The sequence below is a fragment of the Salvia hispanica genome, chromosome 5 (genome assembly GCF_023119035.1).
Source record: "Salvia hispanica cultivar TCC Black 2014 chromosome 5, UniMelb_Shisp_WGS_1.0, whole genome shotgun sequence".
Classification (NCBI taxonomy): Eukaryota; Viridiplantae; Streptophyta; class Magnoliopsida; order Lamiales; family Lamiaceae; genus Salvia; species Salvia hispanica.
In genome coordinates, this window is record NC_062969.1 from 2,323,803 (window position 1) to 2,348,572 (window position 24,770).

At 35.3% G+C, this 24,770-nt stretch overlaps 2 protein-coding genes across 2 annotated transcripts; both read left to right on the forward strand.

Annotated features, from left to right (window-relative positions):
* The first annotated feature begins 10,649 nt into the window (after positions 1-10,649).
* On the forward strand, positions 10,650-12,777 carry LOC125188597 (glycerol-3-phosphate acyltransferase 1). Its single transcript, XM_048085541.1, has 2 exons — positions 10,650-11,490; positions 11,824-12,777. The coding sequence occupies exons 1-2, from the start codon at positions 10,744-10,746 to the stop codon at positions 12,703-12,705; spliced, it is 1,629 nt and encodes a 542-aa protein (XP_047941498.1). The 5' UTR covers positions 10,650-10,743; the 3' UTR covers positions 12,706-12,777.
* A 7,089-nt stretch (positions 12,778-19,866) lies between these two features.
* LOC125188599 (protein RAE1-like) lies at positions 19,867-24,598 on the forward strand. The gene is made up of 11 exons (XM_048085542.1): positions 19,867-20,137; positions 20,235-20,321; positions 20,700-20,777; positions 20,862-21,055; positions 21,279-21,420; positions 21,955-22,035; positions 22,427-22,555; positions 23,543-23,620; positions 23,712-23,783; positions 24,272-24,352; positions 24,453-24,598. Exons 1-11 carry the CDS (start codon positions 20,084-20,086, stop codon positions 24,501-24,503), a joined length of 1,047 nt encoding a protein of 348 aa, XP_047941499.1. The 5' UTR covers positions 19,867-20,083; the 3' UTR covers positions 24,504-24,598.
* The last annotated feature ends 172 nt before the right edge of the window (positions 24,599-24,770 follow it).

The window sequence follows — 24,770 nt, forward strand, 5'->3', positions numbered from 1 at the left end:
ACGAAGCATTATGGTATGATGTGCTTCCTTGAGATATAATACTGCTTGCTAGCACTTGCAGGGAAAGAGGACGAGGACGGGGACGTGCCAGCAAAACTGCAGAGAGAGAAATCCTAAGACACGAGATTGAGCAACTTGTGTTCGTTTCAATTTGTCCTACAGAAGGGACCAGTTACTATCCATCTTATTTGTCTCAAAATAAAATGTATCATTCCTTGGGGTTCTAATTTGACCTCAGAAATTTGTTTCATTGTAAATTCTGAATCATATTCCGAAGAAATGCAGATATTCTATTAAAATCGCCTTTTGTTGGGTTTCTCTATTTCTTTCTCCTATTCCTTATGCATTTCACTCTCAGTGTATATAATTCATTCTCATTCATGTCCATCTTGTACTTGTAAAGATCTGTATTTCATAGTTGTATTTATGTCCTAAGTTATGGTGAGCGTCATGTTTCCACAACATAATACTCAGTTTGGCCTCAACTACACTGCATTGAAACTATGATTGCTTGCCTAAAGAGTAAAGAGAACACACAGCAGTCATGTTTCCACAACAGAATACTCAGTTTGGCCTCAACTACACTGCATTGAAACTATGATTGCTTGCCTAAAGAGTAAAGAGAACACAACAGTCATCTTTTCTCCCTAACACAAAAGCATTCAAATACAACCAATGTCATCTTGACCATAACAAAAGTTTTATATTGTCTCCACAACCAAATGTGTTCAATTCAGGGCAATACATCAAAATATGATCATTGAACATACATGTTCAAAGCTAACAAAATATCCCATCAAAAACCAAATGTTTTTTCTCAAACTTGACTCTGTTGTGTTGCTAAACCAGATTGTGCTTCACCAGGTTGTACTTGTGCTTGTCGAACTTTTCGAGGCCGTCCTCTCTTTCCCTAATAAGAAGCAATATGAATATATTAAAATCAAACTCAAGTTCATAACACAAACTGCTCTATGAACATACTGATCCATACATCAATAAACTGATCCATACATCAATAAACTAACCTTCTCTTTAGTTGGCTTTGGAACAAGATCGTTTTTGCATGATCTACTGTTGTGCCCTTGTTGAAGGCATTTTTGACAGGTCATAACACATATTTTGCGAAGCTTGTGTGGTCTCTTTGGATCAATTTCCATTGGGTCTTTTTTCCTCATTTTTTTTGGTCGACCCGGCATCTTCTTCACATGAGGTGGCATGATACGGTAGCCTTGTGCTACACCCCACATCTTGTCACCATTCAAAGGTGGAATGCCATATGCATAAGCCATTTTGTACTTCTCCAAAGTGAAGTAGTCACTCACATAAGACTCAACCTTTTCGTTCAAGAAATTAATTACTGAACATGCATGCACACAAGGGATTCCAGTAATATCCCAAACTCTACACTCACAAGACCTCGAGGCTGGTGTTACCACAAACCTATTTTCATTTAAGCTCACCTCAAACTTACCACCCAATGCAGGCATAGTAACACAATATCGACTATTATACCTCAACTTCTCTACTTTTTTCCTGATTCTAGGACACAAGACATCAGTTTTCACATGTGCCTCATTCAATTTCTCATAATGCATCTTCATGAGTGAAGTTCTAATGTCTTCTAACATGTGTATGAGATGTTTACCTCTTGGAATCAAGACATACTTGTTAAAGCTTTCACACATATTATTCAAGATGGAATCACAACTTTGCATAGGAGTAATAAAAGCCTTACAAAATCTTGTGATGTTTCTTTCCATCAAATGAATATAAGCTTCAACATCTTCCTGTTCAAGTTCTTGGCATGCCTCATTGTATTGTTCCATGTAAGTACTCCTTACAATTTTTCAGAAAATGCTCTTTAGTTCTGGGCCTTTTGAGCCCTTGTGTGTCTTCTTCCAATTGTTATAAACATGCCTTGCACAATTTCTATGCTCGGCCATAGGAATAAAAGCCTTAACTGCATTCTCCAGCCCCTATAATTATAATATAAATCAGTAACTACATCAATAAATTAGATCAATCAATAAAAAAAAATAGTACATACCTTTTGTTGGTCACTAATGATGGTGATTCCAACACCTTCTCCAAGATTCAAATCTTGAGCCATTATACCTATGAACCATTTCCAGTTAACTTCGTTTTCCACTTGAACAACCGCCCATGCTATTGGGAACATTTGGTTGTTCCCATCACTTCCAATTGCTGAAAGTAGTACACCCCCTAAATAAGTCTTCAAAAATGCACCATCCAGACCTATAACTCTCCTACAACCTCCCATGAAGCCCTTTCTCAACCCACTAAACCCTATATATATGCTCTTAAATACTGAACCAATTTCCACATCAATTTCAAATCTTCCTTCTTTATCTACCTTCATCAACTCAGATACGTAACTCCTAAGCTTTGCATAGTGGTCCTCCACAGAGCCCGTCAACAGCTCAATGATCTTTTTTTTCGCATTATACAGCTTCCACTTTGATGCATCATGTGCATACCTCTGCACTAAGTCCCTCCTCAACTCCTTAATAGTTGTATCAGGTTGAAGTCTGAATGTGTTCAGATACTTCTTAGCAATCCAGTTGGATGTAACTAATTTGCTTTTCATATTCCTAGAGCATGTGTGGACATCGTGCAAATTTTTTATCTCAAAAGACCTATACTTATTGACCTTACTCGCATAACACTTCCACTTGCAAGGTTCTTTACAACCAGCTTCCACTTGGTCCTCATTAACCCTTTTGAAGTGTATTTCCCAGCCATTCTCTATTGCATTGTCAGTCAAAGCATCCCTAACTTGATATCCATTCACAAATCTCATTCCAAGTGTCAACTTCAATGTTTTATGATCATATCTGGGATTATACACACACCTTCTACGTCTTTTTGTTAGCCCAGCACTTTCATCCTCCTCATCGGTGGAATCAGAGACGACATCATCATCAGATTCCTCATTATCTGACCCGCCACGTTCAACTACAGCGTTGCTTTCTCCAAAATCACAAATAGCACCTGTAAACAACTCATTACTTATAACCCTAACATTTGCTTGTTTTAATTTCTCTCTTGCTTGTGTATACTCATCATCTGACACCAGCTCATCGTACATCTCATCATCCGTTTCATCTTCTTCATCACTAGATGGAATATAAATCATCTCATCATTTGACTCACCCTCCTCCTGCCCTGCTCCCTCATCCTGCCCTTGCCTATCTCTTGCTCCAGCACCCACTCCAAGATCTCCCACACTAAACTTCCCCACGCCAGGATCCCCTATAGTAAACTCCTCCACACCAGGATCCCCCACGGTAAGCTTCTTCATGCTAGGATCCCCCACAGTAAACTCCTCCATACTGGGATCCCCCACAGTAAACTCACCAACACCTTGATCCCTCACTCTAGGATCCTCCACGCCAAGCTTACCAACACCAGATTGTGTTCCATCAATAATATAAACATTCAAAATTCTTGTTCTAAGCTCAAGATGTGACAACATCACCATCACATCTTTGTCATCTCTAATGTCTACCATTTTCATAGACCTAGGTATCTTATATGTAAGTTTACTCCACTGATCATAGCCCAATTTCTTAACTTCATCAATTAAATCAAAATACCCAAATCTATCTTCGTCAAAATCAACCTTAGGAGTTATATCTCCACCTACATATAACTCCAAGCCACCATTTTTTACAATAGACCCGCCATGATGAAAATGTATATCAAATTCAATCCTGCAATTTTAAATCAAAATTTCAGTCAGCAACTAATTTGTGCAAATAATCAATCTGTAATCAAAATAATTTGTAGTCTAATTCATGGGGTTTATATACCTATTAAGTTATAATACATGAATAAACTTGTTGATTCATTATAATACTCAACTTGTTAAGTTAATCGTGTAATCTTTCTATATGTGGGGACCAATATAAACACAAACAAACAAGGGGAGCTGAAAAAGTATTCACCACCACCAAGATGGAAAAAACGACAGAAATTAAAAAAAAAATTGAAATCAGGGGGACCCACCTCATTGACATTGAGGGCGGTGTTCGAGATCACAAGCTGAAATAGACAACTAAAATTGTTGTTGCTTTGTTCTTTAACCAATAATCCAAGAATCTTTAAAGAAATTTCCTAAAATGTGTTTCTAGGGTTTGTGAAAGAGAACAAGGTTTTGTGTTTTGATTCTGTAGCGTAGCGCAAGTGTGTGGTTTTTTATTAAATTTGTTTTGTTTTTTTTTTGTTTTTAGAGTTGTATTTTGACAAATAAAAATAATATTGTGTTTAATATTCCACATAGATATGCCAATCTACATGCCACTTGTAAGAAATATGCCAAATAGGATTCAAAATGCCACATAAGCTAGCCGGATTTTACTCCTGACCCGCCATGGGAAATACCAAACCGATATGAAAGTTCATGATTTATGGTACTAATTTGAAAGTTCATGGGAAAAACCAGAATTTGTGCAAAGTTCATGATTTTAGGGACCAATTTCCCAAAAGAAATACTAGTAAATAATGAGATTTAGTGTCACAACTATTTATATAATATAGGGGGTGTCAGGATCCTTACAGTGTAAAACACAATATAAATCACTACCCTTGGATTTTTATATTGGATGGTTGTGATAAGTTACATTATTATACTAAATATTTACATTATTAGCCGAGATACATTATTAGACTGGAAATATACATTATTAGACAAAAATAGTACATTATATTATCCGAGCTACATTATTAGGCTAAAAATCTACATTATAAGATGACACGCGATATTAATCTAACCATTAGATCATAGATCCAATGGACTGCAAGTGTTGTAAGTTTTACTTATATACTTAGTGTTTTGATATGAATACATCCCTATTATTTAAATATATATAAATAATATTTTTGAGATGATCAATTTAATTAGCTATTCAATAAAATCTAAAATAACTAATCATACTACATACACTTTAATTCAAAGTAGTAAATTTTTGATAATAAGTAACAAAAAGTTCAATTAAAGTACATAAACTGCGAGTTAAATGAAAAAAGAAAGTGATACAAATGGATTGATGGACGCTCAATCAAGTTTATTCTACAATTTGTTGGATATAAAAGAAATGCCCGGAGGAGAGCTTACTACAAATATGTTCCGAGTAAAAAACAACGGAGTACTGAAAATAAAGAAATCAACAAAAGCAAAAACAAACGCTATATCCAAGACTAAGGCTACAATAAAAGAAATTAACGGACAAACTCAACAAGACAGTGAATGGACAACACACATTATGACTTCCATTACTGAGGTGCAACGTCGAAGGAGAAGTTCTTGACAACAGTAACAAACCACCATCGATCCTTGCAGTTCAATTTCCTTTGTCTTAGTACTCCGACTTTTATACTTATTAACATTCTAAACGTATAACAACCAATCAAGATCGATCCATAGCTTCGTAATTTCCTAAATAATTAGAAATTGAATCAAATATTTCAACATATATTGATTGGGGTGCATTAAAATGACAACACTCTTAAAATAACACTGTGACACCACGTTAGACTGCAATTAGGGATGTCAGTCTAACCCGAAACCTGCGGGTCGACCCGAATAATCCGGTAAAATTATAGGGTTAGGGCCGGAAAATCGCAACCCAGATACAGAATAGGGCTACACGGGCTGACCCGTTTGGGTCAGCGGGTTATGCGGGCTGGCCCGGGTGGGTTGCGGGTTAGCCCATGGGTTAAGGATTTAAAATAAAAATATAATTAAGATTTTGGGTTATATACTTATATGAAGTATATATGGTAATTACAATATTAAAAGCAGTGTTGATATGAAGTGTATATGGTAATTACAATATTAAAAGCATATTGATATGGAGTATATATGGTAATTATGTATTCTCTCTCAAATTGAAAGTTAGAGTTATATGGAATATAGAGACTATTAATATTTACTCATATTAAATGTCGCATTACGTCTTTCCTCTCGAAGAGAATGATCCGGTTGAAGCTTCAAAAGTTATTGATGTATAAGCATGTCATTTAACTTTATAGAATTTATTTTTGGCATACTACTATCTATACTATCTTTTTTAACTACTTAGAATTTTTTGGGGATATATAATTAAGAATGCCATTCAACTCCTTTTTAATACATGATTTCCATTTAATTGTAGTCAGATTCACGTGTTCTACTAATTAGCGATATGTTTATATATTTTGTTTCAATCTTCAATTGTTATTATTTTATTTATCTTGATCACTTTGATAATACTTTACCATTTGTGACAATCTATAATTTTTTAAGTTTGAATATTGGATTGGATAGAAAATAACACATAAGATCACTTTTGGCCCGAATAGCCCGTGGGTTAGCTCGAAACCCGAAGATTTAAGGTTAGGGCCGAAAATTTATAGTCCGAAAAATTCACAACCCGAATAACCCGCACCCAAATAGCCCGACAATCCGAGTGGGTTAGCCCGAACCCGAGCGGGTTAGCCCAATTGACATCCCTAACTGCAATATTGTATATGCTAGACTGCAATAGTATAAACGCTAGACAACAATCTATAGATTGCAGTCTAGCGTATTGGATATTGCAGGCCGTGTCACCTTGCAATCTAGAGTATTGGATATTGCAGTCTAGAGTATTGGATGTTGCAGTCCGCGTAAATTTACCCTTGCGAATTTTTATGATTGTCACATGGCAGCTGATTATTCGTCCACGTGTATAAATAATTGGCTAGGAATGATGATATGATGTTATTTTAAGATGGGTTGTCATTTTAGCAATCCCTATATTGATTTATTCACTTTGTGAAAGCCTTTAATTTGTGGTCAGCTGTATAATTAATTGTTTTCCTATGCCCATGCATGCATGATGCATATAGAGCTCATTCTTGTTCTTATGTTCACCGAATCTCCCTCTCTTAAATGCTTTCTATTATTATCTTTTAATTAAAGGAGTTTAAACATTGAAGCTTGTAGGAAAAGGAGAGTCAATCGTTATCCATGTCGCCGGAATTCGGATCATGACGGCGCGAGCAGGGCCCCACCTCACACTTCGTCTTGCTTCTTCTGGCCTTTTCCAAAAAAAAATATACTCACATTAATATTCGATAATTATCAATTTATTTGATATGTATAATTAATTAGTCTCTGCAATAATGATATTCACATTGCCTCCCCTAAGTGAAAAGGATATCACATTGCAATTTGCAAGTCAAAGTGATAAGGATCAAGTACAATGATCAGTGCCAACTATGACCATTATTACAAAAACTTTTTGTAAGATATTGGATTAAATTTGTAGCATGTGTTAATATATAAATATTTAATGACTTTTGGTGTATGAATCTAGATCAATTTTTGGTTAGTAAAATAATTGCATACATGAATTCCATGTAAAGTTGATGAGAATCCAACATGATAACACATAAAAGATGAGATCATTATAAATCACGTAGATTCGGTCGTTATTAGGTCAATCTGATAATGATCTTACTAAGACCTAATCCGAATTCGACATGTTAAAAGAAAATTCTCATGTTTGAACACGATCCGACTTGCTATATATAAACTCAAACTGGACACGACAATTCGGACTTGAGTTCCACGATTAAAACCTGTTACGATTATTGTACAATAAAAACCTGATTTACAATATTAAAATATGATTATACGATAAAAACTAGATTTACACAAACATAGAAAAAATTAAAAAAAAAAATTAAAATAATGATAATTTTTTAATTGGTCACCAGGATTCAACTCAATCTAACCAAAAATTATCGAGTTCCTAATGAGTCAACCCAATAAAGACATGAACCTAGCAAATCTTGGCCTAAATCTATTAATTCCGTGCGTATTCGTGTCTTGTCAAAATTGTCAATCCTAAACTACGCCAAGTTCTTTTATAGTAATTTTAGATTGAACATTTTATTGTTTTTACATATTTCTGTTCCAAATTGCTTTCAAATGGATTACTATTTTCCAATATTAACTCTGCATTTTTTAGTACATTTAAAAAAGTTGTCCATAAGACCATAGAGGATATTCATTATCCACTTATACATGTGTTGATCAGTTTTCCTAACTAATTATCATATGATTATTCATCTAGGATTAAAATGTGAGATTATTATAATCGGAAGAATGGTGATAATAAGTCATAACCACCATTACCTTCATGATTTGTCACTCCAAATTAATAAAGTACAAGACATACCTGAATTTGTCCAAACTTCTTATTTTCAATCAATCGCCTCTAATATAAATACACGAGTGCTATAAATAAGTACGAGACTTATAGTATCTCATTTCCCTGACGACGTGAACACAAGTGGACATATAAATGCGTTGATGATATTATCTCATTTCTATCAATCGAACGTAATATATAAGAACCTAATGTTTTTTTCTCTACAATTTCACGCATATATCACTTAGAAGAGTCCCGTACTTCGGAAATTCATCAACGACGTGAACATAAATACGCTCCCGATTTCTTTATAGTTCGTATTCAACATGCTCTCATACATGAATCATCAGATCTCTCTCTCAATATTAACTCCTAACGCGTGTTAGCATTGTTGAATTAATTTGATGAACCGTGTTTTATCACATGAACTGTCGAAGGCACTAGACATGTTATTGGAGGGAAGTAAAGAAATAAAAAGTGACTTAACGCGTTGTAAGACTATTCAAAGCTAGAGAGAGAGCATGCAAATGGTATGCAGACATTACATTCACATAGAATGATTGAACATTCACCAAACTCATTGACAACTATTGCATGATCTATTTTTCTTAACTCGACCGTTGCAAGATTTTTTCAAACCCAAAAGATTTATCCCCCTAACTTCCCAATTTGGCATCGACTGTTCCAAGTAATTTGTTATCTCCTCTAGGCTTTAGGTAAATACCAAAAAAATAAAAGAAACTTCAAATTCTTGGTGAAATGCAGTTGGTATTCCAACTACTATTAACGAATTTTTAATTTTTCCGCAATTTAAGCGTGCAATCTAGAATAGTTACACTTAAGAGAGATAGCTAATTAGCCTACTACACAAGATGAGAACAACTAAATTTGAATATAGAGACGTGTAAATAATTATAATAGTATGAATAACAAACTACTACTACTACTATATACTCCCTCTCCCTCTGTCCCACATAATTTGACCCACTATTCCATTTCGGATCGTCCCAAATAATTTGTTCCATTTCACTTTTATCATTTTTGGTAGTGGACCTCATGTTTCACTAACTCATTTCTACTCACATTTTATTATAAAACTAATACTTTAAAAGTATGACCCACATCCCACCAACTTTTTCAACTCACTTTCCTTTAGATTTCTTAAAACCCATGCCGGGTCAAAGTGTCCCAAATTATCTGGGACGGAAGGAGTACAATGTTTTAGAAAACCGGAGTGGTCAGCTAACACCGAAGCTCTTAGTTCATGATTTAACGGTAAGACCGATCTAACCACTGGTTGAGCTGAAATATTGATTGAGCTGAAATATTGTACTATCAAATACATCAAATATTTAAGTAAATATATAGTACTATTATATAAAAAAATTATTGTAAAATTTAGTGAATAAAAAGACATTTCCAACAACTTGAATCTCAATAACAACAAATGTCAACAAGTCAATTAGCTAGCTTCTATACAAACAAGTTCAAATATCAAAGTAATAATCCTAAAACACACTATCCAATATCCATATCTTTTAATCTAAATCGGACCAAACCGAACCGAACCGGCAAATCCAATTTCAAACACGGAGTATATGTAACCAATCCAGTTCCATTTATTGCACATAAGAATTTGTTACTACTTACATCCCAAAAATATTAGTTAAAGCAAGAAATATAGTAATTCAAAACAAGAAGTCAACAGCTAGTGATGGGCGGCGACTGCAATCAATTTACTCTGAACAAAATAAAACCAAACTTATTATTGGCTCTGTTTAAAAAATGTCAAAGCCCCACAAAATCATAAATCAAATTAAATTTCAATATATGTCCAAACTTATCTCAACATCAATGATCCATCCACGAAGTAGCTTTAACTTAATCACCTACACACAATCCCATACGTCAAATTAAATTCCCACTTTTTCAAACATAAAAAAAAGATGGAGGTGAACAACATATGACCTACCCAATATTGCTCACCTAGGAAAAGAAAAAAACTATTACCTCCGTCCCCCAAATTTTGACACACTTTGACCCGGCATGAGTTATAAGAAATGTAATCGAAAGTAAGTTGAAAAAGTTGGTGGAATGTGAGTCCTACTTTTAAAGTATTAGTTTAATAATAAAATGTGATTAAGAATGAGTTAGTGGAATATGAGGCCCACTACCAAAAATGGTAAAAATGAAATGGAACAAATTATATGAAACGGCCCAAAATGAAATAATGGGTCGAATTATCTGGGACGGAGGGAGCATGTAACTTCGTTAAAAGGGAAGAAGAACAAGAAGAAGAAAGAAAAAACCCTAATTAATGCCACCGGTATGGCTAACCAAATTTGCATGGTCAACCTCCCCCCACCCCCCTACCCACCCTACCCCCCCCCCCCCATCCCTCTTCAGACCACCTTAACTACCACTATAAATCCCCTCATCTCTCTCCATCTTCATAGCATTCAGAGTACAACCCTCCAAAGCACAAACACAACAAAAACCCTCCCAAGGTACAACCCTCCAAAGCATAAAAAAACACTAAAAAATGACAGTTTCAATGAGAACAATGGAGTTCCCAATGCTCCTCCTCAAGCTAGCATACTCCTTCCTCCACCATTTCCTCTCCGCCGTGAAGCTCAAGAGCCGCCACACCTCCCCCCTCAAAAACCACCCTCCCCGCCCCCCTCCGCCGCCGCCGCTCCACCACCACCACCACCCAAGCATCTCCAAATTCACCCCCCAAAATCGAAAATCCCAAACCCTCATCTGCGACATCCACCGCGGCCTCCTCCGCTCCCCCTCCTTCTTCCCCTACTTCATGCTCGTCGCCTTCGAAGGCGGCGGCCTCCTCCGCGCCCTCCTCCTCCTCCTCTCCTCCCCATTCCTCCTCCTCCTCAGCCACGACATAAAAATGAAGGTCATGATCTTCATCACCTTCTGTGGAATGAGAATTAAGGATGTGGAGAGCGTTACAAGAGCCGTGCTCCCGAAATTCTACCTCGAAAACCTCAACCTCCACGCCTTCGAGGCCTTGGAATCGGCCGGATCGAAGGCCGTCTTCACCGCCGTGCCGAGGGTTATGGTGGAGGGATTCCTGAAGGAGTATCTCGACGTCGATTCGGTGGTTGGGACCGAGCTGCGAACCGCCGGAAGATTTTTCACTGGTTTAATTTCTCCCGCCGGTTTGCTTGTCAAGCATAGAGCTCTCAAGGAGTTCTTCGGCGATAAGAGGCCCGATGTCGGCATCGGAGCCTCCACGCTTCATGATCATTTCATGATCTCTCTCTGCAAGGTAATGCTGAAGTTTAGTCGAATTCTGATCTATTTTAGAATTTAGTTAAAAGATAGTGAAATTTGAATTTGTTCGGGAAGTTTGGTGTAAATGACTGGAGTCAAATTAAGATTGATGTTTTCCTTAATCATTGAAAATGATGTTTGTACTTTTCACTATAGTACAACACAAAGAATCTTGGTTTTGTTTTTTTTAAATAAAAATTAAATTCTAGACCCACTCTTTAGTAATCTTTGTCATGTCTAAGTACTTGACGACACAAATCAAGTGATCAAACCTTTAATTTTTTTTAATTAATTTATCTAAATTTTATGTAAATTGTTATGCAAACAGGAAGCATATGTTATAACACGAGACGATAACAACACGAAAAGCAGCATAATGCCAAGGAGCCGCTACCCGAAGCCCCTAGTCTTCCACGACGGCCGCCTCGCGTTCCTCCCGACACCGGCCGCGACGCTCGCGATGTTCCTGTGGCTCCCCGTCGGGATCCTCCTCGCCGTCTTCCGCCTCTTCATCGGCATCTGCCTCCCGTACCCCCTCGCGGTCGCCCTCGGCACCGCCACCGGGATCCGCCTCCGCGTCTCCGGCCACGCGCCGCCGCGCGTGGCCGGCGCCGGCGGCGTCCTGTACGTGTGCAGCCACCGCACCCTCCTCGACCCGGTGTTCCTGAGCACCGCCCTCCGGAAGCCCCTCACCGCCGTCACCTACAGCCTGAGCAAGATGTCGGAGGTCATGGCGCCGATCAGGACCGTGAGGCTCACGCGCGACAGGCGCCGCGACGGCGAGACGATGCAGCGGCTGCTGGCGGAGGGGGACCTGGTGGTGTGCCCCGAGGGGACGACGTGCCGGGAGCCGTACCTCCTCCGGTTCAGCTCCCTCTTCGCGGAGCTCGCGGACGAGATCGTGCCGGTGGCGGTGGACACGGAGGTGACGATGTTCTACGGGACGACGGCGAGCGGGCTGAAGTGCCTCGACCCGATCTTCTTCCTGATGAACCCGCGGCCCGTGTACCGCCTCGGGATCCTCGGGAAGGTGCCGAGGCGGATGACGTGCGGCGGGGGGAGGACGAGCCACGAGGTGGCGAATTATATACAGGGGGAATTGGGGGCGGCGCTAGGGTTTGAGTGCACCAATTTGACGAGGAGGGATAAGTATTTGATGCTCGCCGGAAACGACGGCGTCGTGCCGGAGAAGAGGAGGAGTGTGAATTAATGCTATATAGGAGTATACATATATGTTTATGTTGTGATATGATCTAAATCTAATGCATGATTCTTTCTTTCTTTTTTTGGAAATTTTAGAGTGGAAATATGTTAATGTTGGGCTAGTTTATATGAATATAGTGTTCTAATGTTTTGGTTTGTGTGTGTGAATTTGAAATAAATCTAATTGGAAATGATTAGTATACTACGGCCAGCTATGTTTGATAGGGGTGATAACTCATCTAGAGATTTGTTCATAAAATTTCATCCCTAGATGAGTTATCACCCCTACCAAACTTGTCAATGTTACTACTAAATATGTTGTGTTTGGATCTTTACGACGGTTGGGAAACACTATTTTGTTCCCACATTGATATGCAACTGATCAAGTAAAAACAAAATAAACCAAGCCATGTCACCTTTGTTAGAGCATCAACAAGAAATGAAGAAGTAAAGAGAAATAACTACCATATTTATCTGTTCTTCATAAAATTTCATGCTCCAATAGAAAGAGTATTTGAGGAGGTACTATACCTTATTTTATTTTGAAAATATATCTTTACCTCTTCTTGATAAAAAAGATATAAAATTAGTTATTTTGTTTGCTTTTTCAATTTACCTTCTTTTCTTGAAGTCCATTACTTTTTAAGAAGATATAATAATCTTTTTGAGAAGGTATGTGATGGCTGTCGAATATGTAATGTTAGGTCGTGAAACATTATTAAATTTGATAAACTTATGATAATGAGTGTGTTATATTGCTAACTTTTTAAGTTCCTAAATCTGCTAACTCATCAATGCAGTATATTAAAAATGTCAACTATCAATACACAATGTCAACACAGTCTATTGAAATGTCAACAAAATTATGTGTTGACATTTAATGGCACTGTGTTGATATTTTTAATACACTACGTTGATGAGTTAACAGAGTTAACAACTTAATATAAATTTAGTAACTTTATAACTTCGTCCAAATTTTCATTCTATTTGAAATCTTCATCCTTGTCATAAATTTAGTAACTTTATAACTTCGTCCAAATTTTCATTCTATTTGAAATCTTCATCACAATTGACACCTACTCAAATCATCGTCTTTGAGATGTCAATAATAATATGTAGTACATTTAAACGATCTGAACATTTTGTTGTGACATACAAATAATTTTTTTTTGTTTTTTGTTGACTTTTAAAGCTGCGACAAATCATTTTGAAAATAGCTATAATCGAGTCAAACCTAAGAAGTAAATGAACATGCACACGGTTTCATGTGGATGTAAAAAGTGGGTCTAATTTTCAAGATGATTTACTGTGAAGCGATGATTATGGAATTAATGACAGAAATATGAAATGGAAAAAGTCAACATAACATTAATGTGGGGCTATATTAATTTAGTTATGTGCGTATGATTAAATTAACTATTAATGCTTATTTTGTTATGACTTACGAGTTATGAGTTTTTATAAAAAATCGTTTCTCTAAATATATGAGAATGTGCTATATATAAATCGAATTAGTGCTTTAATTTAAATTTATAATTTTATTCAATTAATAAATAATTTTCCCACAATGAGTGAGTTACATTTATTTAGTGGGTCACCCTATATATCAAGTTAGGTACAAAAACATGGGCGAACTCTCATCAAAAGTTCAAAACCATGTCCATTTATCCATCTCTCCCTAAAAAAATGTTCGATCATTTATTACCCTCTATATGAATTATGATTCAATTTAAGTGTTCAAAAAAGAATAATCAAACATATGTGTCAAGCATCAAAACTAGAGACTGAGAGTTCTCATGGAAAATAATTTGGCATAAAAAATTAATTATATATGCTAAAAAAATTAAATTGAAACAAAAGTTGTTAATTTTGGCAAGCCACTCCACTTAGTTATAAGTTTTATATATAAAATAAAAAAAGGAAAAAGTAAATCTTATACAGTTAGTGCAGGGAAATTCAGCTAGCAACTGCAATCATGACTGTAGTTGCAATTAATGTATAATGTTGATAAACAATTAATTCATTTATTCAAACGCATGCAGATATCTTCTTTTATTTCCACTCTCTCTGATGCTCTCATTTATTTCCTGTCGCCACATATAAATAAATCACTATTCAATGATATATCTTTCAAATTATTGATCTTATTTACCTACGTACACATAAATACTGTACATTTTCTTGTTATATTATAACGTATGGTTCACATATATATACGTGTGAACTTTTTTTTTTTTCTCTCTTCTGCATATGATCGAATTTTGTAAACAAAAAAGAAAATATAATGGATGATAGAACAATAAATATTTTTATTAAAAAGTTGACTAAGTGAAGAATGCTATCGCTTATAGCTAAATGATTATGAATGTTTTGACTAGCTATGTGTTTTTTGGTTTGACTGAAGCTCTGCTTCACTATGAAGGTGTTCATTGAATTCATCAATGTTTTTTTTTCAAAGCATGTTAATGCTTGAAACTATAAAATTATAAACAATATTTTCTTTCAATTTTGTTGGTAGCATGAACTTTGCCCAAAATTTGTTATTTCACGTGAACTTTAAAATTAGTTTAGAATATCACAAACTTTACACTTTGTTTGGTATTTGTATTTCACACGGCATGTCTATCACACAATTAAATCAATGTCGTTTTTTACGTGACTTTTTATCCCTACTTGTTGTGAACTTAAAAAGTAATTTAAAATATCATAAAACGTATCACGGTTACTCACGTAAAATAAAATTTTGATGAAAATATCTTTTTTGGGTCAGTTTGGAGACCAATTTTAGTACAAAGTACAAAGGTTGCGTCGCCTCCGAGTGATTCAGCTTCGAGCCTGTGTTTCAGTTCGAATGCCAATCACTTGGTCGCTACGTCTTGGGATAATCAGGTATGGTGTTGTTCCTCGTTTTTGTAGCCTCGTTTTGCTCTGTATACGTGCGTAATGGATCGACATTTTTGTTTCGTTCAATGTCATTGCCAAATTCGAGTTATTATCCGGTTTATGTGATTATGTTATGTTAGTTTGTTGTAATTGAGGCAGAATGCGTGAAGTCATACTGAATTAGACGTGTGAGGAACCGGCTCGATTCTGGCCCGTCTACCTCCTCGTCTGATGGCGTGCATCGGACGTCTGGAAACCCGGCCTCGCATAACGTTTGGAACGTCGTTGCAACGAGAAACGCCCGATCGGCCGAGCTAGTGAGCTGTGTCATCCTTGATGTCTAGCTGCATTTGAAGCTGCTTGTCTTGTGCATCTTATACTAGTTGGAGCAGATGATAATCTCATTGCTGTTTTGAAGATAAAAGGGAAAATATATTGGGTTGTAAATCAATGTTTATGTTATGTGGATACCTATATTATGTGGAAGTTGCTGTGTTTTTCTATTAATATAGAAATTGCATTTTAATATTTCCATTTTCTTTACTCACAAATTCATTTTTGCAGCAATGTTTGTTTGTTCATCCATTCATCATGTAATTTGGTAATATTGGAATTTAGTATAGTAATATTTAAAATAATTAAAAATAAGAGTAACGGTCAAAATTGATCCTAAATATATGACCATTTTATGTTTTTGGTCCAAAACTTTATCTTTTTTATTTTTTGGTCCTGCACATTTCAAATCGGATCACAATTGGTCCTCCCATCAATATTTTCGTTAAAAACTAACGGTCAACGGGGTTTAATCCCGATTTTGACCAAATTAAACTTTTAATTTTATTTTTTACTCCCTAATTAATTCCCTAATTATTTTAGTAAATATTTATTTAAAATCATAAATATACTTTAGTAAATATTCATTTATATATTTAATTTGATAAAGGTCTACTGCTCCAGCCACCGCCTCCACAAGGCCTTCAAGCAGGAGCTCTGAATCCTCCTCCACCTCCGCCACCCAAACATCGTCAAACTCCTCGCCTACACAGACGACGACATCAACCTGCCATAATCATGGAGTTCGTCCCCAACGGCACCTTACACCACAAGCTCCCGATTCCAAAACCACTCCCCTCACGTGGACCTAACGTGCCGCCGTGGCCTTCCAGCTCACCTCCGCAATCGCGTACCTCCACGGCGCCTGCTCCTCTCACATTGTCCATGCCGACATCAAGCCCTCCAACGTGCTCCTCGACGTTGACCTCAATTGCAAGCTCTGCGATTTCGGATCGGCCAGCGTCGGATTCTCCGCCACGGTGGCGCCGGGGAAGCGGAGATCGGCTCCATAACTAGGGTTTGAGAGGAAGAGGAAGGAAGAAGATGAAAGATGAGAGGAAGAAAGAAGATGAAATGAAAGGAAGAAAACGCGATGTGAGAAACCCTAAATCTGATTTTAAATAAATATTTACTAAATTAATTAGAGAGTAAATAATCAGAATTAAAAGTCTAATTTGGTCAAAATCGGGATTAAATCCGTTGACCGTTAGTTTTTAATGGAAATGTTGACGGATGACCAATTGTGATCCGAATAGAAATATGCAGGACTAAAAAATAAAAAAGATAAAGTTTTGGACCAAAACCATAAAATAACCATATGTTTAAGACCAATTTTGGCATATGCTCTAAAAATAATTAAATAGCTTATATTCTAGGCTACTTTCATGGCTTTATAAACCGGCTTTCCTTCATTATTCTAACTAGTGTTAACACCTGTGCTATGCACATGACAAAATATTTTTAAATAATAAAGATATATTAACTTAAAATAAAAAATAAAGAGTAAATAACTATAAAAATATATTTAGAGATAAGAAATAATTAAAATAAGTATTTGTAATATTATAAATAATTAAAAATATTATAAACAAAAAAAAAATTTGTACTTTTCTCAACCCGTTCTCAATAAAACATTTCATATTTTAGGAGATGATTGTAAATTATTTTAATATTTCATATGAGCGTAGGAGTATAAAATAAAAGAAATAACAAAAGAGAAAATATGTGGATGAAATAGAATAAGACATACAAATAAAGAAAAATGTAATACTACTGTTTACAAAAGAAAGAAAAAAACAAACTATTTGAACGAATAAATAGCTCACCAATTTCGATTAATAAAACATTAGTATTCATAAATGCAAACAAAAACATAAGTAAAACAATAACAAACCAGTAGTTCATAAGTTTTGAAATTGCAATATAATTTTTTATAACTAAAAACATATTTTTAAATAACGAAGAAAAATTATAAAGTAAATAAATTAAAGAAAAAGGATACTAAAAATATAATGAGATTTATGATTAAGAATATGTGTTAATTACATTAAGTATTCATAACATTATAAATAATTAGTAACATCATAAACAATAATAAAATGAAAACTATACTCCTCTCAACCCAGTCTAAATGAAACATTTCATATTCGGCATACAATTTCTATATTTTTTAATTTATGAACTAAGTAGAGTATATATAAAAAGAGATGGAAAAAAAAAACTAACTGGAGTAAAATAAAATAAAAAGAAATGCACCATATATTACCAATGCTATGCACGGGACATAAGAAATCTGACCCTGTCTCGACCTGAAATCTTCGAGTTCTTATTGGGTCGACCCTATAAAGATCCCAAACCCCATACGTACGTGACTGTATCGGTTAACTTCGCGCAGATTCATGTCGGATAAAAAATTGTCAGCCTTACTTTCTTTTACCCCTTTTCTTTCATTAATTAAAATATTCAAAGTCCATCATTTATCCTAAAAAATATATAAACTATATATTATATCTTGTAAATATCTAGATGTACAAATATTCATTACAATAATTTAATTATACCATGATAAATTTAATGTACCAATCAATAAAATAAAATAAAATGAAAAACTTCAAAGTCGAAATTGTAGTAAGTATATTTATTATAATGACTCAACTACTTTGTCATAACTCGAAATGAATAAAAGTTGTTCATTACTTTACATTGTTGACATGAATTTATTTTAATTTTATTATAATTAAGATATAAAAGTAAAATTATAATATTAATAAAAATTTAAATTTATGATTATATTAAAAGGATTGATGAAAACATAATAAATATACCTAAAAGTATAAATTATAAGTATTTATTATAATAATTTTTTAACAAACTAAATTTTTCAGTAAAGATTAACATGTGTACTATAATTATTTTATAATTAAATATAATTAGTGTTATAGACCTTACTATAAATTAGTTCTCGAATAATTAAAAATTAAAACATATATACTACACCGAAATAAATATCAAAATTTACAATAATTAAAAACGTAGTACTTTTGAAATTTTAGGTTTGGTATTTGTATATAATTAAAGTTGTAACTTCTCTAACAATATATAATTAGTAATATAGTAGAATTTACTATAATTAATTTCTACAATTAATTGGGAATCAACTCCATAAATACATAAAGTGAATATTCAAATCTCAATATAATTATAAACCGATAACTTTGAAATTTTGGGTTTGGTATTTTTGTTATTTTCAATTTTTTTAATATATTATTCTTTATTTACTAATAATCAATCAAGTTTTTTTTTTGCTTAAAGTTTTACAAAAATGTAATAGAAATAAATTAGAATAAATTTTTAAATATCAACAATCATTAAATATTATTCTAAAAAATTATTATTTTATAATAATTAATTTTTTTTGTTACAATTCGAAATTTTTCATAATTAAATTATGTACTTTATTTTAATTGGAGTATTACATTATTTTCACAAAAATAATATTATTGTGTAATATTAAGTGGGAAATTGACTAAGTTTATCACTTCGGTCCCTGCTTATTCTTACTCACATTTTATTATAAAACTAATATATTTTATAAAAGTAGGACCACGTTCCACTAATTTTTCAACTCACTTTTTATTAGATTTTTTAAAACCCATGCCCAATCAAAGTGAGATAAACTTTGGTTGGACGAAGGGAGTATTATTCAGTACAAAACAAATTATTTTTCCATAGTATATTTTTTTAATAATTATTTTTAGCAATGGATATTGTTTAATTTATTTAAATTTTGACAGATATAAAATAAATTAATCGTCCAATATCTAAATTAAATCCCCATTTATTTAGTTAAAAAGATTATCAATGGAGTAGTATAAAACTTGTTTTCATTTATTATAGAAAATACATAAAATACATAAATTAATAATAATATTTAATCAAACCCTAAATACACTTCTACACACAGGAGGCGGCGCCCCCAATTCCCTCTCTTCTCTTCCCAATCGGAGCTGCTATTCGCCGCCGCTCCTTCCTCTCCGGCCGCCCCACCGCTCCCTCCGCCCCGACTCGCCGCCGCTCCACCGCCCTGAATCGCCGGTTCTTCCGGTCGTGAATCTCTCACGCTAGAAAAATCCTCTTTCGAAGATTTTACAGAACTAGGGTTTATCAACATGTCTGCATTCGGCGCTTCAACGGCTAACGCCAATCCTAATCGCTCAGCTGAGGTAATCGTGCAATTTTCGTTTCGAATAACTCGACAAATTCTCGCTAATTACACTGAAATGCGTTTGGTGTTTAATCTAATTTTGAATTTTCTGAAAGGTCGCGTCGCCTCCGAGTGATTCAGTTTCGAGCTTGTGTTTCAGTTCGAAGGCCAATCACTTGGTCGCTACGTCTTGGGATAATCAGGTATGGTCTCGCTCCTCGTTTTTGTAGCCTCGTTTTGCTCTGTATACGTTCGTAATGGATCGGCATTTGTGTTTCGTTCAATGTCAGTGCCGAAATCGAGTTATTGTTAGGTTTATGTTATGTTAGTTTGTTGTATTTGGCAGAATGCGTGAAGGCATACTGCATTAGATGTGTTTGCAGGCGCTAGTTTATTTGAATTTTGTTAGAATTTTTTTAAAACTCCAGCTAATGATTTTTTCCTTCATGTGAATTTGCGAAACCTTTATCAGAGGGAGCTTAGAATCAATTAGTGTTGTTCTACTATTGTTTTGAATTAGTTCTTTCTCTTTTTGTTGCGGACGAGCAAGCTGGTACATTATATGCCTGTTTTTTTCTTAGGTACGATGTTGGGAGGTGCAGAAACAAGGAACCACTATCACCACTGTTCCTAAGGCTTCGATATCACATGAACAACCGGTATATATCGTTAAAGTGTTTCTCATATACCATACTCTGGCTGTTGTGTTCTGATCCTCGTTATTTACTTTGTAATTTTTGCAGGTTCTCTGCTCAGCTTGGAAGGATGATGGAACAACTGTATTTTCTGGTGGTTGTGACAAACAAGTCAAGATGTGGCCATTACTATCCGGTGGACAACCTGTAACTGTGGCCATGCACGATGCTCCTGTTAAAGATCTTGCTTGGATCCCAGAAATGAGTCTTTTAGTCACAGGAAGCTGGGATAAGACACTTAGGTAATTCATTGGTGTCTTAGTACTTTGTGTGTAAGCTAGAAACATTAAACTATTAAAAGGCATGTCAGCATATAATATTGTAATCATAAGATATTCTATTTTACATGTTTGAAGATGTTCCCTCCATGCATGTTTGGTGATGAGTCTAATTCTTGAAGTAGGACCAGATTTGCAGCAAACAGGATGCATTCATTGTATTTAATAAGGTGCAACTTATTTTCAGGTATTGGGATCTGAGACAGCAGAATCCAACTTGGGTGCAGCAGCTTCCTGAGCGGTGCTATGCGCTTACTGTTAAACATCCCCTTATGGTTGTTGGCACTGCGGATAGGAATCTTGTCATTTTCAACCTACAGAACCCTCAGGTATGCTTCTATGCTACTTTCACTTGTATCTGCTTTGTGAGATGAAGGTTTAACTCACCCAATTGCCATCTGTTAATTTTCTTTTTGAAAAACATCAACCTAAATGAACACCTGGTTTTAGATATGGTTTTATTTCTGGATGGAGTCTATGGACTCAGTTTTAAACTTCTGATTTCCCATTTAGCAAGGGTTAAATAAACTTTTAAGTTCTAAAAAACTATGCAACTGGAAAAGTTCTGTGATCAGTGATCATACCAAAGTGAAGCTCTTAAATTGTGTCAAGTGGTATTATTCAACAGAATCATCCTCTTTCTCTCTTCTTCCTCTTGTTATGCTTAATTCAATCAGCTATACAGTATTCATCAAGATGGTTAATAGAATGTAAAACTTCTTAATCGGAAAACTATGTGCCCCACTGCCCCTTTTTCATGAGCTTTATCTATCATTCATTCAGATTTATTATAAGTTTTTTCTATGATATTTGTGAGGCAATGAATTCTGCATATATGTTGAACTGTTTTTTGGATATGGCAGACAGAGTTCAAGAGAGTCATGTCACCATTGAAGTACCAGACTAGGTGTTTAGCTGCATTCCCAGATCAGCAAGGCTTCTTAGTAAGTTTCCATTTCTTGAAATTTCTTATGAAAATAATTACTATTTACCTAAGTATCTATTTACTAGCTCTCACATAGCTACCTTAGGCGGAACTTGTTAACATACCACCAATAAGGTTACATGAATTGAGACTTTCTGCTGGGGCTTTTGTCCCATTTTATATAAATTTTGGTTGGCTGCATCCAGCTGTCTTAGAGCTTGGATGAAACCATCCCCAACAAATTATAGTGTTTTTTGTAGTCGAATGAATTCAGTTATATTTCCATTTGCACTTGAATCCATCCTGCCCCATTGGTATTTCAATCTTGATATTGCGGACCTTCAGTTTCACACTGTTTAATTTGCTCCCGCCTCACAATAAATCAGCTAAAATTTTGATTTCTGTTGCAGGTTGGCTCAATTGAAGGCAGAGTTGGGGTACACCACCTTGATGAGGCACAAGCAAGTAAAAACTTTACTTTTAAATGTCACAGAGATGGCAATGACATTTACTCTGTCAACTCACTGAATTTTCATCCTGTAAGCTATTGTACTTAAATGTCCATTAAACAGTGTTATTCCATTTCCCTTTGTGTTGCCTTCTTATGCTTCTTCGTGGCTTTGGCTTCTGTCTTACAATTGCATGAATGAATTGTTTCTAAGTTGTCCAACTATTGGTGGCACGACAATTTTCTTCTGAGTATATAGCTCACCTGTATGACCACCTTTTAACTTATCAGTAAAATAAAACCATACTGGGACTTTCATCAGCCATTGCCTGTAGTCTATTGTGTGAAGCGGATACCGGGCATGCATCTTTTATCCTGTATGATTATTCAAATAGTCATCAAAATGATACAAAATAGAGTCATTCGTGACAAGAACTGTGATTTTTCATTTTTGCAACCACATCTTAAGTATTTTCTTCTAGAGGATAGTAACCTGGCTGGAGTCATGGATTTTATCTTGGTGTCATTGCTAAGCAAATAATGCTGCCTCTTGAGGACTCTGGAATCGAGCTGTCTGTCAATTGCCAATGAGGTCTAGTTAAAATGGAAACATGAGGCCCATTGACTCATCACTTGAAGATTTGGGTTGCAGTGATGCTGTTTCTAGTATCATCAGTGACAATTAGCTAAAATAATGTTCAATATTTGTCTGTACTCTCGGGCCATAACAACCCAAAATTTGAATATTTGCATGACTTCACTATTTCGGCCAATTTATTAATTGTTGCCAGTCACCATGTGGAAGCAAGTTCTTTTGCTAGATAATGTAGAAGTTTAACTATAATGAGTATGATAGGATAATGATTATGTGTTCCTGACACTTAACAGAATCCCCTTAGTTTTTTCTATCAGCCAATTGCAGACAATAGCTACAAATGGTTTATCTTGTCCACCTCGTAAACTCTTGACTTTCTTTGCTGTTCGGCTCTCTATAATGTCTTAGTTAGAAGGTAGTTCTGATGTCTCTCTTATCTAGAGTTACATTTCTTAACGGGTTCTGCTTTTGGCCACTCTACAGGTGCACCAGACATTTGCCACTGCTGGATCTGATGGCGCCTTTAACTTTTGGGACAAAGATAGCAAACAGAGGCTTAAGGTTTAACCAATTCTGCTTCAGTTATCATTTTGTCTATAGTGTCTAATAAAGATCTATCTGGATACCATTAATTATTTTGTTAATTATCTAGGCTATGCTGAGGTGCAGTCAGCCGATAACTGCCAGTGCTTTCAACCAAGATGGGTCTATATATGCGTATTCGGTATGCCTTGCCTGCTTTTTTAATTACATCTTGACTCTATCCATGAATATACTTGCATTGATAAGCAGAATAGCACTCTAAAAGATCTTTTACTGTTGTCTGTGTCTTATTGAATTTATTAACAATGAATAAAGAATTGGTTCCATGTATCTTACTTAGTAGTAACATTTAATTTCTCATTCTTTCTGGTATAATAACAGCAAAGTTATATGGCCATATTTTTCGAAGATGCCTTGGGTAGTGTCCTATATTCAAATTTTTGTATAGATGAAGGTTACCGTAATGAAATTATTTTCTCAAAAGAACTAGTGATGCTATCATATCCAAATTCCTTCACTGTTTCTGGGTCTTGGCAGTTTTTAGGCATTCGACTTGAAAACTTTGAGTCAGCCCCTTTCTCTGATCTCAGTATCTTTTTCCTCTCTTTCACTGATGCAATACCCTTTTCGTTTGCGCTCTTATACGCCTCTCTACTTTGTGAAATGAAGGTTTGTTATGACTGGAGCAAAGGTGCTGAAAATCACAACCCATCAACAGCAAAGACCAATATTTACCTACACCAGCCCCAGGTGCAGTTTTCATACTTTTGAAATTACGTTTTGGCTTCTGCTTTCTCTCATCTCACGAGTTCAGTGCTTGTAATATTGAACGTTGTATCTGTCGTTGCAGGATGCCGAGGTCAAGGGCAAACCCCGAGTCGGAACAAGCAACCGGAAGTGAAGCTTCTGCCCTTTTGCTAATGAAGAGAAATTACAGAATCTGTACATGGCCATTTTGCTAAGAGATTTATCTTCAAATACTTAATTTCTCAGTTATTATACTGTAGGTAGTCATCTCCGTTATGCTGAACTATTTTATTGTGCACTAGCATGTAAAAAAAATTATCGATCCCTATGAACAAAATTCTAGAATACTAAAAAAATACATAAATGCGAAAGAGGAAAAGTATACAAAAAAGAACATATACAAAGGATAAAAAATTTTCAG

Excerpts from the sequence above, each read along its gene's own strand:
- LOC125188597 (XM_048085541.1), top strand. The coding sequence starts at position 10,744 with ATGACAGTTTCAATGAGAACAATGGAGTTCCCAATGCTCCTCCTCAAG. Across the intron at positions 11,491-11,823 it reads TCATGATCTCTCTCTGCAAG|GAAGCATATGTTATAACACG; the intron begins GTAATGCTGAAG and ends TTATGCAAACAG.
- LOC125188599 (XM_048085542.1), top strand. The coding sequence starts at position 20,084 with ATGTCTGCATTCGGCGCTTCAACGGCTAACGCCAATCCTAATCGCTCA. Across the intron at positions 21,056-21,278 it reads AGCTGGGATAAGACACTTAG|GTATTGGGATCTGAGACAGC; the intron begins GTAATTCATTGG and ends ACTTATTTTCAG. Across the intron at positions 22,036-22,426 it reads CAGATCAGCAAGGCTTCTTA|GTTGGCTCAATTGAAGGCAG; the intron begins GTAAGTTTCCAT and ends TTTCTGTTGCAG.